Genomic DNA, 14,940 nt, shown 5'->3' on the forward strand with positions numbered 1-14,940 from the left:
AGCATATATGTAATAGAAAAGCATTACTAATAACAAGAGACAAATACAGGAATTATATATCTGAACTCTTGAGTGTAAAGAGCAACACTGCAGTTTCCTATCCAAAAATCTTACACCAACTCTGCCAAGCTAATGTGGCATGAATGGGAATTAGAAGAGTGTGTGGTAAAATCTACTAAGAATGTAATGCCTGAAGGACTTGACACTGGACCAGGGGTTGTGCAAACACAGTGTAACAGACAAAGAACATGAGTTCCTGCCTTGAAGAGTTTATAATCCATATAGACAAGACAGGGTGAGCAGAAGGGAAGTGTTTCCTTAGAAAAGGCTGATTTCTTTTAATCTTGAATGGTCAATTAGTTTTTGCAGAATTTCTTCAGGGATGAAAATTTGGCATCCAGAACCTACAAGTTTGTTTTAGGATGTGTGTTGGTGTCTGACCTGGAGCTGCAGGTGCTGGGAATTTTGAAGTGGCCATTTTCAAACAGATCTTTCCTGGACACCCAAGTTTCATTCAGTTTTTGCTTTGCTCAGCAGAAGGGGTTATGGAGGTCTCCAACAGGAGTCAAAATCTAAAAGCTTCACTGGAAATTCTGAGATAGAAGAGTGGAGTGGCAGGGGTGTGGAGTGAGGCTGAGGTGAAGAAACTAAATAATTTGGATAAAGAAGACAACAAATTGGCATTCCATGAGAATGAGCTTCACATGGGAAAATGCCCTGTTAAAAGCTGCCCAAAGCCCCTTCTGGTTTCTGTTTGTGTGCTGAGGCTGTTTTTTGCTCCAAATACTGTTATTGCCTCACAAAAAGAATGATTTCAGTATAACAGAAGCAGACCATGGGTGCTGGGGGAGAATGGGACTTACTGTGCTGTACAGAAACAGCATTATGTCATTTCAGTAGCTTGGACAAGACACATTGCCCATTGCTGCTTTACTGGTGCTTGGGTCTTTTATTATAATGTTGCTTTCTGTAATTTTTCTGACATTTGGAGAGTAATGCTTGGAGACACCTCTGTTCTCTTACATGCTGTATAAATTCAGACATAGAACCTGTAATCTGGGACTGAGATAGCACAAGGCATTAAGTGTGTATGGAAGCAGCAGCCTCACTTTAGTCACTGAATCTGATATGAGCTTACCCAGGCTGCTTCCTGTTACACAACTTCTTTTTCTATGCTCAAATTTAATGCAGGAGGTGAGCAGATATTTCTACATGTATGTGATGTTTGATTATCCTTTATGGTTAGGGGTGCACACAGCCAACTGATGTGAAGCAAATGACCAGGAACAATGTTGAAGAATGGTATCAGTAAGCTGGGAGGAGAAAGCAGAGAATGCAGAGATGAGCAGCACTGAAAAGGGGAAAATAAAGAAATGCTGGCCAGCATTCAAATTTGGAAGACACTTTCAGATTCTCAGGGCCAAACATTTCAGTGGTATCTGTGGCTAATGCCAGTGCTAGGAACATAACCAGAGTACTTTTGGCTAAATATTCCCATCTGGCAAACAAATTAATAGGCCACTGTTCAGCTTTTGCTTCAGGGACCCAGCGGACAGCCTCAGTCTTAAAGGGTAGATAACTGTAAGAGAAATGACTCTCTGAATAGGGGTGGTGCAAACCTTGTACATTCCCAGATGGCAGGTCCTGAGGGTCAGCTTCATCCTGCAGTTGTGAACATCTTTTGGGTTTGTTCTTGAAGTACTATGAGCCACAGTTTTGAGACAGGAAAATTGATGCTCTGCACCAGTTGATCTACTGGCTGAATTCTGTCTTTAAAATTACCAATGATCAAGTCTGAAGCATATGCTGACTGCACTGGTATATATATTTTGAAGATAACAAATCTCGGGTGTAACTGAAGTCATATTTAAAGGCTTATGTGGCTGTTTAAGTAAATGTAATGACTGGAATGGATGAAAACCAACGCTTTCAGCTGAACAGTACTAGAAAAAATCAAAGGTCAAGTCCTTCGCAGTACTCCTGACAGTACTTCAGACTGAAGGAAGAGGTTGCCCCAGCTCCCGGGGTCAGCCCGCATACAGAGCAACCGGTGCGTCTCACGCTGTCGAAGGGAAGCCGGCCGGGCAGCGCGGGGTCTGTGCGGAGCCGGGGGCCGTTTCGGGAGGCCGTGGCACTGCTGCAGCCCGGGCTTGCCGGCCCGGGCCCGTTCTGCCCCCCCCCCGGGCCCGTGATCCCGTCAGGCGAGTTTCAGCAGAGGGCACTCTGCGTCTGGCGATGGAGGAGGCGCTTCCCCGTGCTGGTGAGAAACCTAAACACATCGGAAAAGTTTCCAGCGCAACATATTTGAACAAACTTTTCATCGGTTATGTTTAGTTCACTGGAGCGTATTTTTAACTCCAGTGGCAGGGGTAACAGCCCTCTTCCTACGCGCTGCTCTTAGCGGACTCGGCGAACGCTCGGGACATCAGTGGAAGACGTAGAGCGAAGGTAGAGGATTTTAGCGTTCCTGTGTAGCAGCCCGACGCTCAGAGGCAGAAGGCGAGCAAAGCTGTCTTATGAGACATACTCGTTAGATTTACAGTAGGAAGCCTAAAAATATCGTAGAGGGCAGCACGATTAAAGACCTCCTCGGTGTGTGAGCAGATTTGCAGCTGTATCGTGAGAGTTATTTGGAGATGAGACACAGGATGGTTGCGGTTTTGGAAGCTGCTTTGCATCGGATTTGGGGCTGACTTCACGGTAGCTTTTGCCCCTCGGGGGAAGATGAACCACTTGGTCCCGGGCTGCCGGGATCTCGGCCGCCGACACCAGAGCGCCGCCAGCGCCTCCGCAGCCGGGGGGGGGGAGACCGGGCCCCCTTGGCCGCCCGCCCGCTTTGGCCGGGGAGGCAGGGGCTGCGCGGGGGGTGCCGAGCCGCGGCGGCGGAGCGGGCGCCGGTCCGGACCGCGGCTCCGCGCCGCAGGTGGAGGCGCCCGGGCGCCTCTCGCCGGGGCTGGGCTGCGGCGGGCGGGCGGGGGGCGGCCGCTGCCAGCAGCCTGTAGGACCTTGGCTAACGTGCGGCGGTGGGCTGGAGCCTGGCGTGAGGGAGGGGCCGCCGCTCGTGATGAGGGATGCTGTATCCCCGGTGCCGTGACAGGCAAGGCTTTCCCCTGCCCTGCGAGCGGGAAGGAGGCGCCGGCTGACCCGGACCCGCTCCCCGCCTCTCCCCGGGTCCCAGCCCCGCTGCACGGTCGCCGCCGAGCCGGGTGCTGCACCAGGTGGGTGAGCTCGGCGGCAATGCCGGGGCACGGCAGCCCTGCAGCAGCCTTTCCGACCCTTTTCCCAGAGCTGGCTCCCGCGGGCGGCTCCACCGGCCCGGCTCAGCGGAAGCGATCGCGGTGCTTGGCTGAGGGGCGTCCTAGGGCAGCCGTCGTGTGGGCTGTGTGTGGAGACCTTGGGGAGCCCAGCTACCGGTACCTGTGAAGCACCGGAGATTGGTGTGTTGTGCCAGTCCCGGCTCTCGGCAATGCCTGGCTGGGGGAAGTGGGGGTTGAAGCGGGGAATCTTCCTTCTCTTATTGCCAAAGTTGATTGAAACTTTTGAATGACAAAAGCATTCAGGAGTGCTAAGGGTTCTGTGAGGGAGGAGAACTTCTAAAATGTTTTGGAGAGTGGGAATAGAACACTTATTTCTATAAGGAATCTTAATTATGTTTAGTTGACAGGTGCAAGAACCGTTTGGAAAGATGGTTTTCTTTTGGGATATGTGACCTTTTAGAAAGGGGTACTGTTTTCTGAAGGAGAGATTTGCATTCACTGCGGGGCTTTGCAAAATACCGGGGTGGTGGCAGGGAGGGGGGGAGGAAGGGCTGTTTGTGTGCTTGTGTATTAGGGGTGCATGGAACTTGTGCTATTTTGAGATCACTGTGGTAATGAATAGTCTGAGGCAAAAAGATGCATTGAGACTAGGAATTAACAGAATTAGCAGCATTACTACAAGATTGTTTTCTTGCTGGCAATTATAAACCTAAGTTTTTAGTAAAAGTGACCGACAGTTCCGTGCTGGCCCTGTAATGGGGATAATCACTAAATTGATGGATTTTTTATTTTTTTTCTCTGCCCTGATCGCTTAGTCTCTGAGTTGTTATGATCAAAGTTTTCGAGGCAGTGCAAATGACTGCTGAAGTCCCAGGGCTGGGCTCTCAGCTCTGAGGGGGTGAAAGTGCTGGAACAGTACTCATAAATCCTATGCTCCTTGGATTTTACTTTCTGGAGATCAAGATGGGACGAGTTCGCAGTGTGATAAATTCTCCTGCGTTCAGGAGATACTCAGAGTTACCCACTATGGCCAGCTTCCCCAAACCTTTCATTTCCCCCTTTTCTGTTCTAATTGGAACTACCTCACCCTGCAGGCTGTGCTCATGGCATGCACTGTGCGCCTGCTCCTCTGGCCAGAACTCCGGTGTTTGCATTGCATTTCTTCCAAAGGCCGGTTCCATGCCTTTGCCCAGTTTGCTTTAGTCATTGGAATTCTGTCGGGGCCCTCTTGATTTTGTTTGTAACTTGAAACAATTTCTCTCAGCAGCGCCTGAAGGCATGAGGATGGCCAGCCCTAAAACCACAGGGTTCTCCTGGGAGATCATTTGGCTTGCTATTGCTGTCTATGCTCACCTACAGGTAGGTAATGAACTTGTTGCTGTTGTTGTGCCTCATCCGTTATCAGAGGCACACTGCTGCACACTTTAAATTGATTTTTTTTTTTTTTTTTAAGAGAAAACTGTTGAAGGAACTGCACTGTAAATAAAAGGCTCCCAATTAGGTTTTTGTTTCATTGAAATGACTTTCAAAGACATCCATGTGTGAAATGAGTCTTTTCCTATTAGTATTGTACCTAACTTTACTGAATGGGGACCAAAGGGACATAGAATCATAGAATCGTTAGGGTTGGAAAGGACCTTAAGGTCATCTAGTTCCAACCCCCCTGCTGTGGGCACATCTTGCCATATACATAATGCCATGGGCCTTTCTAGGCACCAGAGCTGCTTTTTGCCCCCAGGATGTTTAGCACCTGATAAATGTTAAGATACTGTGACAAGGGTTATATAAATACCGGGTTATAAACATCTAAAGCACTTGGAAGTCAGTGTCAGAGGAGAAGGTGGTCCAGAAGGGTCTTTGCTTCAAGAATTCAATGAATACAGGAACCATGGAGGAAAACCATAGCTGCCAACTGATCTATTGCCTGACACATGTGCCTAATCAGTTCCAAGAAGTGAGTATTTCAAGAAATATGGTGTGCTGGCATGCAGCAGAGATGTTGTTACAGTATGTCATTCTCCATACTGATAGTTCCCACAGCACGGAATGTTTTGAGGCTTCTTCAGTCCTAAATACATCCAAATCCAGAAATCCTTAGAAAAGGACAGCTAAACAAACTGATGGATCTTTTTTGAAATAAATAGCATTTTTTTTAATGTATTGTTGTATTTCTTGACAAAAAAAAATCATACTCTTGGTTTTAAATAAAACCAGTGATGCTGTTTACTGTCATACTGTTGGATACTGTTTGTACTATTGCAGTGCTGAGAAATGGTGGTTTTAAACTGGAGCCTGGTGTGCTGGGCATTATAGAAATGTACATGAAGATTTTTGAATTGAAGGATAATACAGCAGGCAAAATTAAATTCAAAAGGAGTATGAAGAACTGAGGAGACTGTACTTGACAGCTGCGTAAGCTCTGATCGATGCAGAGTGGACATTGAGACTTAAGGTAGTGGGAATTGGGCTTCAACCCATCCTCAGCACCACTGCAGAGGGTGCTTTGTGCTGCAAGTCATTTGGAAGCTACTTGTTGGTGAGCACCTCCTGCATTTGTCTGATGGTTGCAGCTAGTCATGAAAGTGCACTGGTTACTTGAGTAAAGGACTTGCTGTGAAAGTGAAATACTAGATTTGTATCAGTTGTACACTAAAGCACAGTGCACTCAGCATGTGTCCAAGCACATGGGGCAACAGTGAAATCTTCTGCTTTTTGCTTTCATCTTTCTTATGTAAGAACAAAAAGGTTACTTATTTGCTGTGCCTGTTCAGCTTGTAGTTTTGTGTGCAAGCAGTTGTGGGGGGCTGTAATAACTGGCCTATAAAACACTCAGAAAATAGTATATGAAGTTCACTTAATAGTTCTGTTCAAGATGAGAATAGACCTTCAGAGAAGGGAAACGTCAGCATTGTGTTTGGGCCTTTTGGTTATGAAGATCCCATTTTTCTCTTGTACAATATTTTTCTTGCCTTTCTTCCTTTCATATTTTTCTTATTGTAGAACTGGAACCAGTAGTGGCAGTTTCCTCTTCTCCATGAGTGGTTTGGCGTAGCTTCACTTGTCTCTTTATAATAAAAACAACCAGTAGTAATCAGTACACTATTGAGAGTAGCTTTATGGACATTTCACAGGTAATTTTTTTTTTGGCTTTGATTGTCCTTTAAAATATCTTAATTTATTTGGTGTATTTGAGTCATTATCACTTAACCCCAATCTTGTAGGAGGCCCTTCTGCTCCAAAATTTTAGGTGTTTTATCTCAATTTTAGGCACATTAAAGATACTTCATATTATTTAACATAACATTTTTGGTATCCAGTAACCATTAATTCTTTAATTGGTTGCTTGGGGCCATACTATATGGACCACACACAGTCATTCTACCCTAATATTGTACCATAGCTTCCACTGGTGTTGTTTTTGGCTATTAAGATGCTTATGTCTGGAGCTAATCAATTAGAAACAATTGGATGCTGGGCAAGGTCACAAGTCTATGTCATGTCACTTATGTGCAATTGATTAATTTCATCCTGCTTGAGGCAGGTACAGAATAAAATAATGACCGTTTTAAAAGAACGTGGTGGAAATGTGGTGAGAATGCAATGCAAAGAAAACTTTAACTTGAGAAGTTGTGGGAAAAAAGGTAGCTGTTGCTGAGAAGAAATGAAAGTTAACTTTGGTAATAGGAGCCCTTTCTGATTCTTCATGGCGTGGTAACAAGCACCACACAGTGTTTAGCTAAGTTCCAAACTGATCTCTGCCCTCACAGGTAGGCAGCTTCTCAAGTTTGACACAACTGTTGTATCAGGGCCACATAGTTGCTAGACTACTAGGTCAGTTAGATTGCTGAGCTGCCTATTCACTTTATCTGCTCTGTGACGAAGAGCAGTGGCATAAGTCACTTATGGGCTAGCACTGGCTGTGTTCTTTTGCAGGCAGAAATCCTAATTTTTCTGTTATGTGCCAATATAGATGAAATGAATGGGACTGCATTAGTCTAAAGCCAATGGTAATCCAAGGAAATGATGGCTGTATGTTTTCCTTAAAAACAAAAAAACCCACCACCAAATGGTGGCAGCAGCATGGAATAATTTGTTTCCAAAGATTTAAATGATGAATCTATCTGAAATTACTATATTCCACAGACTATGTATTTATGGACATTAACTATATCTTTGGCTTTGAATATAACTATAAATATATATTTATTGCTAAATATGGTATAAAAGGCTCCTCATTTTTCTCACACCGTAGCAGATGGGTTATCGATACTACAGATTTTAGGAGATGGTTAAGCTAATAAACAAAGTAGAAGTTTCTAAGTCCAGTCTTGCTGTCTTTAAGTGATCTCTTAAGCGCATATGGCTCCATCTTGTTAATTGAAAAGGCAGGATGCTAGCCTGGTAACCAACTCTTAACCTTGTGATTACATTATATCACATTGTGCAGCTAGATGATGTTAGATTTGTTATGAAATATATGTAAGACCATATATCTTTATATTCTTACTAATTAATGAGTAGCAGGAAGAAATGAGGGCTAGCAGATTCATACAGCCAACAACAGGAACTTCTTCTCATATATGGAACAGGCTGCCCAGTCTCCTTCCCTGGAGACATTCAAAGCCCGCCTGGACACATTCCTGTGTAACATCTAGGTGTTCCTGCTCTGGCAGGGGGATTGGACTAGATGATCTTTTGAGGTCCCTTCCAATCTCCAGCATACTGTGTGATACTGTGATATCATCAAGAATTTTACACATGGGTTTTTATATTTGTTCTCTGGTACGTTGCTTTCAAACTGGGAGCATGCTGATATTTTCTTAGGTTCCTATAGTCCAAATGAAGCCCTCTACAAGTCAGTTGTTTCACCTCCAAAGACTGTGGGGTTGCTAAAATCTGAGGAGGGAATAACAGCAAAGACACCATTTCTGCATATTTAAGAAGCATTTACTTGGGATTTCTATTGCAGGGAGAGTTTCATAGGTCATGTATTCATGGTTGCTCCCATGATTTATGTTTCTGCAGTCTCTGCCTGCATAATATTTTTTTCTGTGATATTTTGGATAGAAAGGAAATACATGCTGAAAACATTATCTTGTTCAAAATGATTCTGCCATAACCAATCAGCTGAAACCTACCAACACAGTAAATGTTTTTAAGGTTGAGTTTTGCAAATCCAAAAATCTGAGGTCCATTATATGACACAGTGGACTTGGAGACCATCTTTGTGGAACACCTTTGGAATATTGTTTTGCAGTCACTGAATGTATTGCATACTGATATTCAGAAAATAAATTATGATCTACATGCTGTACAATAGTAAGGATTCTTAAATCTCCAGTAGCTTTAATCAAAACTATCAGGATGAGATTTGCAAGCCCAGAGTTATATCGGAAGCAGTTCCCTTTTTTGTAGGCAGGTCACAATTCTGCACCCATCTGGAGTTTTGCCATCAGCCTCAGTAGGCGTGTGGTTTTATTCTTAGTTTGAAGATTGAAATGTCTCTGCTATAGGCAAATAACAGTTCTGAGACTCTGTAGAAGTGTTCTGACATAAAATATTCATTGTTATTGACAAGGTTGTAACTCAGTAACAGCATTACCAGAAAACTTATGTAAGTTTCTGATCTTGCTTTGAATTTATGACTAATAATGATTGCTCAGCCAGTGCTCATAGGATCTGAACTGCTGTTACCCCCAATTTACAATCCAAAACAGTTGAATTGCCAGAAGAATTGTGACGAATCTGTCTTGTGACTTGGGACACAAACTATGCACAAATATTGAAATATTTTATGAGCACATTTTAAAAAATAAGTCAGCTGTGGGAGATGGCCAAGAGTACAGTTGATATTACTGGAGGCATCCTTATACTGTCTAATTTGTTTTCATTTTCACAGTAAATATTGTAGTGATTATGAATGATGCTTGCAGCGATACAAGTCAGAAAATTAAGCTTTGGTTTTTCAGCTAAAGTATGGTGCAAACCCATTCATCCCAACAAAGTAAAAGCAGTTTAATCTCAAAGTCCAGTTAGATTTTGAATTCTGTATCTACATCTACAGACATGAGTATCAATTATCATCAGTGCTCACTGTGATGATAATTTCTGATGTGGTTACACTAAAAAATGGGTAGAGATTCTCAAGTCAGTTTTATGTGGAGCTGCAAATTGCTGGTTTCAAAACTAAATATCCAAGAGTCAAACACTTCTAGAGAAGCCTCAACTGTAGGAATAATCTCTCACAATAGCCAGTGGCTTCTAATTTCTCTTGAAAAAGTTGTGAAGGAATGGAGGAATAGCTCTAGGGGATAGTCTTTGGTTTCAGCAGATACTTGAACGCTTAATCATTGATAATTACTCATTCAGGTCTGCTTGGTGCAGCTGGATCCTTCATATTCCTTACCAAATTGGGGCATAAACAGCACTGAGGTGGCAGTTCTGCACAGTGCACCAAACTTCATTCCTGCCTTTGCATCCCAGAGAATGTACATGATTGATTGTACTGACATTAAAGCACTTTGTTTGTTCAGAAATCAAGATTTGGCCATCCAAAATAATGAGTTTCTCTTCAGAAGAACATATGTTTTAAAATCTGAGTCCTTTTATTTGCTTTTACTTTTGAGCCTGTAAGGTTCACATATTTTATGTCTTTATCTGCACTTTTGGGGCTTGAAGCTTTTTAAAGGATAATTCTCCATGATCACCTGAATCCAGGATTTGGGGTTTAAGTAAATACTGAATCTAATGTGGCTTACAATGAAATAGTAAAGGATATTAATTTCAATGATAGTAGGAGCAGATGTGTAATTGTGCCTCTATCCTTGTTTGTATTGTAAGGCTATGCAAGAAATTTTTGGGCATGAGTTATATCATACCCTGGAAATGTTGTACTTCACTGTTAACTCAGTGTGTTGTTAAGATTTTGTATAGCTGATAATACCAATGATAAAGTCTTGTGGCTGCACACAGTCCAACACAGTCTTACTTTCACAATTCCAGTATAATACGTATTATGCAAAATCTCTGTAAAACAGAGAGAGTTTGTGCATGGTGAAAGAATGGGCTTGGTTTTGAAGTACAGGTTGCTAGTGAGCACAACATTCCAGGAAGGGCATTGGATACAGCCATGGCAACACTGGGGAGACAAGTAAGCCTCACACAGGAGCTGTATAGCACTGCAGTTCTGATATGCCCTCTGCACTCACTTTATTGTCACCATTAGATAAGCAGTTCAGGTTTTAAAAGCACGCATATAACTTTCTTTCCCATAAGAGGAGAAATGTTACTGATAATTAGCTGTCGTCTGTAGACTGTCAATGCTCTTAAATTTAGCTGTCAAATTTTCAAAACAGCCTCAGTCCAACTGCTGTGAGGATGAAGTAACAGTCCTACAAACCCCCTTTTTGATGACCATCAGTTACACAAGGGTGCTAAACTTAATGCAGATATAGCAGCATTTTCAGAATGGTCTGTGTGATGTGGAGCCTTTTCAGTAAGACTTGAGGCAAGTTAAACTCCAATACTGTTAAGTACTGTATTGGTAGGCACTTAACTGCATTTTTCAAAACAAGTAACAGGAGGAATTTCAGTTAATCCAATGGGAACCAGGCATTAGGTGCCTTAGGCACTTCCAAAAGTCTGGCTAAGCATTTGTCATCATATTTAGCTGATTAAACCAAAGAGTTCACTCTTAAAACCCTTTTGAAAGAGTAGGTTTCTGGTGTGTGAATTCTAGTACCTGGGTGTGCAGGTATTTGCTAATACTTGAGAAGTGTCAGTGCAAGCATCATGTTTATAAAGGGAGGGCAGGTTTAAAAAGCTTTGCCTAACGTGTCCCTTCCAGACAGCACATTACATAAATTGTTTAGGAACAATGTTATTTCTGTTTCTAATTTTATATTTATTAGATTTAACATCATTAGGGAGAGAAAATGAAAACAGTATTCTCAGTCTGTTTTGAGAAATGTGGTTTCCAAGAATTGTCAGTTTGTCATGCTTCTGGATGCACTAGAAACAGTGAATGCAAGTCAGCTCGATTAAATTGTGAAACGATATTAAAAATGCATTTGCAGTTGCAATTACTAGATTGCGTTGTATGGTAACTGCTGTCATTTGTGTCATGGTGGGAGGTCCCAACTGGTTAATGATGCTGTTTTGCAGCATTAAATAGGTGAAGCATTTGTTTATATGTGGAAACGTGCATTTCTGTAACTTTTTTTTTTTCTGTCATCAGGTGCTTTGCCAAAAATTGAAGCTGCTTAAAATTTATAGGATAGACTGTTGTCAGTGCATGCAAGCGGAACACGGTATCGTTTCTAGAGTGTATATGTGAAAGGGCCTAGAGAGGCTCACTCTATAGGAACTGCAGACATGAGGATTTTAGCTGTTTTCTCTTAGCATCATAGAAGATGACATTGGGCACACCTGCACTGCCACAGAATGCAAAGAGTGAGGGATTGTGTTCTCTCAAGCTCTCTGGCAATAAATGTTTCCTGGCCTGCACCTTGCAGAAGCTCTGAGGAGGTTGCAGAAACTGGCTTTATTCCCAGCTGGCTGATTCAGCAAGAAATTAACTGGCTCCAAAAAAATTCCCCCTTTGTTGCAATTTCTCTGCTTGTATATGTGGCTGCTCCAGGCCATCGACTGTGGTGGAGAAATGTGAAAGGACAATGCAAGTGCCGGTTCTGGTACATTCACATTTGCTTTTTCTTATGGAAGTTTTCCTTGCTTTTCCAGCTACTGCAGCCCTCTTGTTGGTATAGGAGTGGTGTGAAAGCAGAAGGCTAAAGCTCAGTGCTCTCTCTGGGTGTATAACAAATGAAATATGCTAAAATATGAGTTGGTTTCCTCTCTTGAGAGTTGCCTTTTATTAGATGCTTTCAAGGTCTCATTATTCATTTGGTGTTTTGTTTTCTTGAGACTCCAAATAGTTTTAAACTGTTCCCTGGTTGACTAACATGGATGTTGGCTGAAAAAAACAATAGCATAGTAGTGTCTTGAGTATTGCCTGCTTGGTAGATGATGTTCTAGCTGGAAACTGCCAGGTACATCCAACATATTACCAATTCTTTCAGCTGATCTCATCAACACTTTTGTTAGAAAGCAGGAGAGGGAGTACATCTATCACTGGAGACGTGTGTTGTGTATGCTGTATGATATGTAGGGAATTTACTAAAGCCAGTAACTAGTAAGACTGCTTGAACAGACTCTGGGTTTGTGTCATGATTTTAAAACCTTATATGAATATAAGGTGTTTTATGTGACTAACAGTTACATTTTTCCTCTGGACTGGTGATTCTCAGTCTGTCTTTTCATAGAGCAGCAGTTAGCAGTGCAAATTTGATGGTAGGCAATGCTGTGAAGGGGAGAAACGTAAAACACTACGAACTCCTGGTGTGCCTGCTCGAGTACTGTATACACTTGAGTGCTGCATACAGTTCTGATCCCTTTGAGTGGGGTGGAAAGGCTAGGCAGGAATCAGCTGGTAACTTGTTTCTTCCAGCGTGCCATTAAATAAAACTATTGGGAGATAGATTTGAAACAATAAAAGGTGTTTGTCCTCCACATAATGATCTTTGGCACTTCTTGCTATAGGTTTGTTTAGGGCTTTCTTTTTGAGTAGCAGGTTTCATGGATTTTGTGACAGACACGATGAGTACTGGGAAGATCCACTAAGTGTTACTATATGGACAAACCAAAGCAGGCTAGGGAAAGTAGGTCAGTCCAGGACAGTATTGCAGGGGAGTATTGTACGTACTGGCTCCAGATATGCTCTTTGTGTGCTCATTATGGCTATGTCAGAAGCTGTGGGACTGGATGGATCCTTTGTCTGAACATCATTTTGATGTTACTTGGTGCTACACTTGAGGATTATTGAACTAGAAGTTAGAACCAGTCCTAAACCTACTGTCATTTATGACTCGTCATTAAAAAAAATAACAAAGAAATATATTCTCCAAACTCCAGGTGTATCTGAAATCCTGGACACTTGCTCAAAACCTGTGTAGGTGCCTCCACTTTGTGCTGCTTTGTGTCTGCCTGGAATAATTTTTATGTTTACATCAGCTTTTTCTTTACAAACATTTTCATAATGTTTTTGGAACATCTTCAAATTTTAAAGCTCTGGAAAGGTTTTTAAAGTATGTAAGTATGGGTCATCTTATTTAATTGCTGGATAGTTTCTTATTTTTAAACAAACACTAGTATTTCCTTAAGCAAGATAGAGAAATGGCTTCTGGTATTTTACTAAATAAGGCTTGGCTTAAATTCCACTTTCATTATGTGATCAGTCCTTCTGTAAGACACAAATATTCCAGACATTTTCCCTGCATGAGTGAGCAGTTGCCTTCACTCCAGTGTGAAACTGTGCACCCAAATGCTTTTCCCATTTCCTCTTCCTACCTGTTTCAGTTTAATTTTAGAACACAATAGGTTGTTTAAAACTATAAGAAAACCTCCAGAATGCCATCTTAATGTATGGGGTTTTACCATGCAGCTGTTTTTCTTCAGCTAAGAGGAAACTATAAATGCATTTTTAATGCCAGGAGCTGGGTTTAAAATGCCACTACTTATCCAGTGGGAATAGATTTGAAAATTAGTAAGCAATTAGATCAGTAGACAAATACATTTTACTTAATGTTGCATGTCTCATGGGCCTTTCAAATACCTTATTAGCATCTCCTGTTCTTAACCTGCAACCTTTTAAACCTTTACCTAGTCTTAAACAGCAGTGTTACTTTAAAAGGGAAATTTTCCTGTATATCTTTAATTTTTATTTATGAGCTGAATTTTTCTTTATTTATCTTTTTTAAACTTGCGTGGTTTCTCCAAGGGCAACAGAAATGTACTCGAACACTGAGCTTTTCTTGGAGAAAATTTCTTCCTGTAGATAACCATCTTGAGAAGGGCTGTAGCTGGGGTAACAGAACATGTGGGTCTTGTTCTGATCTTTTGAACTTGCTTGAATTATGTCCTTAGTAAACACCAGTGATGTATTTGTTTGTAATTGCTTATTTTTCTTGCTGAATTTAGACCTCTGTGAGCCATCTGTCATATGCCACATACAAGCCACTATTTAGAAATGGGGAAGATGTAGGGATTGCACTTTCTTTTTTTGCTGTTTCAGATGTTAAGGCCAGTCCTTGAGAACATTGAAGAAAAGACCTTGTCCTCTTCAACTGTACTATGGAAGTGTCCTATCATTCCTTGTCTGTCAAAAGTTCACATTAGGTCGGTGATACTGTAAGGACTCCTGGCCTAGGTAGTAAAACCTTAGTCCTGCAAAAGATTTGGGCTAGTGAGCCCCCTGGACTTAGGTGGTTATGCCACAAGAGAAACCTTTGTAAAATTCAGGCTTTCTGCTTCAGCAGTGCAACATTCTGCACTTGAGTAACAGTGCAGTAGAGCCTGCAGGCACTTTGCCTGAGACATCAGTGGGAGTTTTTCTTGAGACCTGCCCATAGGAAGTGAATTGAGGCTGAATTTCATTAGTGCTAACTAGCTGGTTATCATATTTCCTGTTGTGTGGTGTGAATCATTTAATCTCTTCTTCATGTGACTGCTAAGGACAGATGGCATTTAAAGCTGTGTCTGCAGCTGTTGGTTTTCTTGAAAATTGGCTGTATTTATCCCTCTGGAAAAAAAGCAGAGATAATAAAAAAAAATTTGCCTGTTGCTTATA

General features: G+C 42.0%; 1 protein-coding gene across 5 annotated transcripts in view; it reads left to right on the forward strand.

Moving 5' to 3' along the window:
- The first annotated feature begins 2,212 nt into the window (after nt 1-2,212).
- ADAMTSL3 (ADAMTS like 3) overlaps nt 2,213-14,940 on the forward strand; it is a 181,989-nt gene continuing 169,261 nt past the window's right edge. Inside the window, exons 1-2 of one of the 5 annotated variants that reach the window (XR_009966864.1) lie at nt 2,213-2,448; nt 4,525-4,616. Coding sequence is in view for 4 of the 5 variants with exons in the window: in XM_062629821.1 (XP_062485805.1) it covers nt 4,536-4,616 (81 nt within the window). In the remaining variant the exon portion in view is untranslated. The other 4 variants (XM_062629821.1, XM_062629812.1, XM_062629830.1 and 1 more) reach the window with 4 other exon arrangements.

This window comes from Pezoporus occidentalis, unplaced genomic scaffold (genome assembly GCF_034315485.1).
Source record: "Pezoporus occidentalis ecotype Australia unplaced genomic scaffold, CSIRO_AGI_Poc_V1 ctg11, whole genome shotgun sequence".
NCBI classification, from domain to species: domain Eukaryota; kingdom Metazoa; phylum Chordata; class Aves; order Psittaciformes; family Psittacidae; genus Pezoporus; species Pezoporus occidentalis.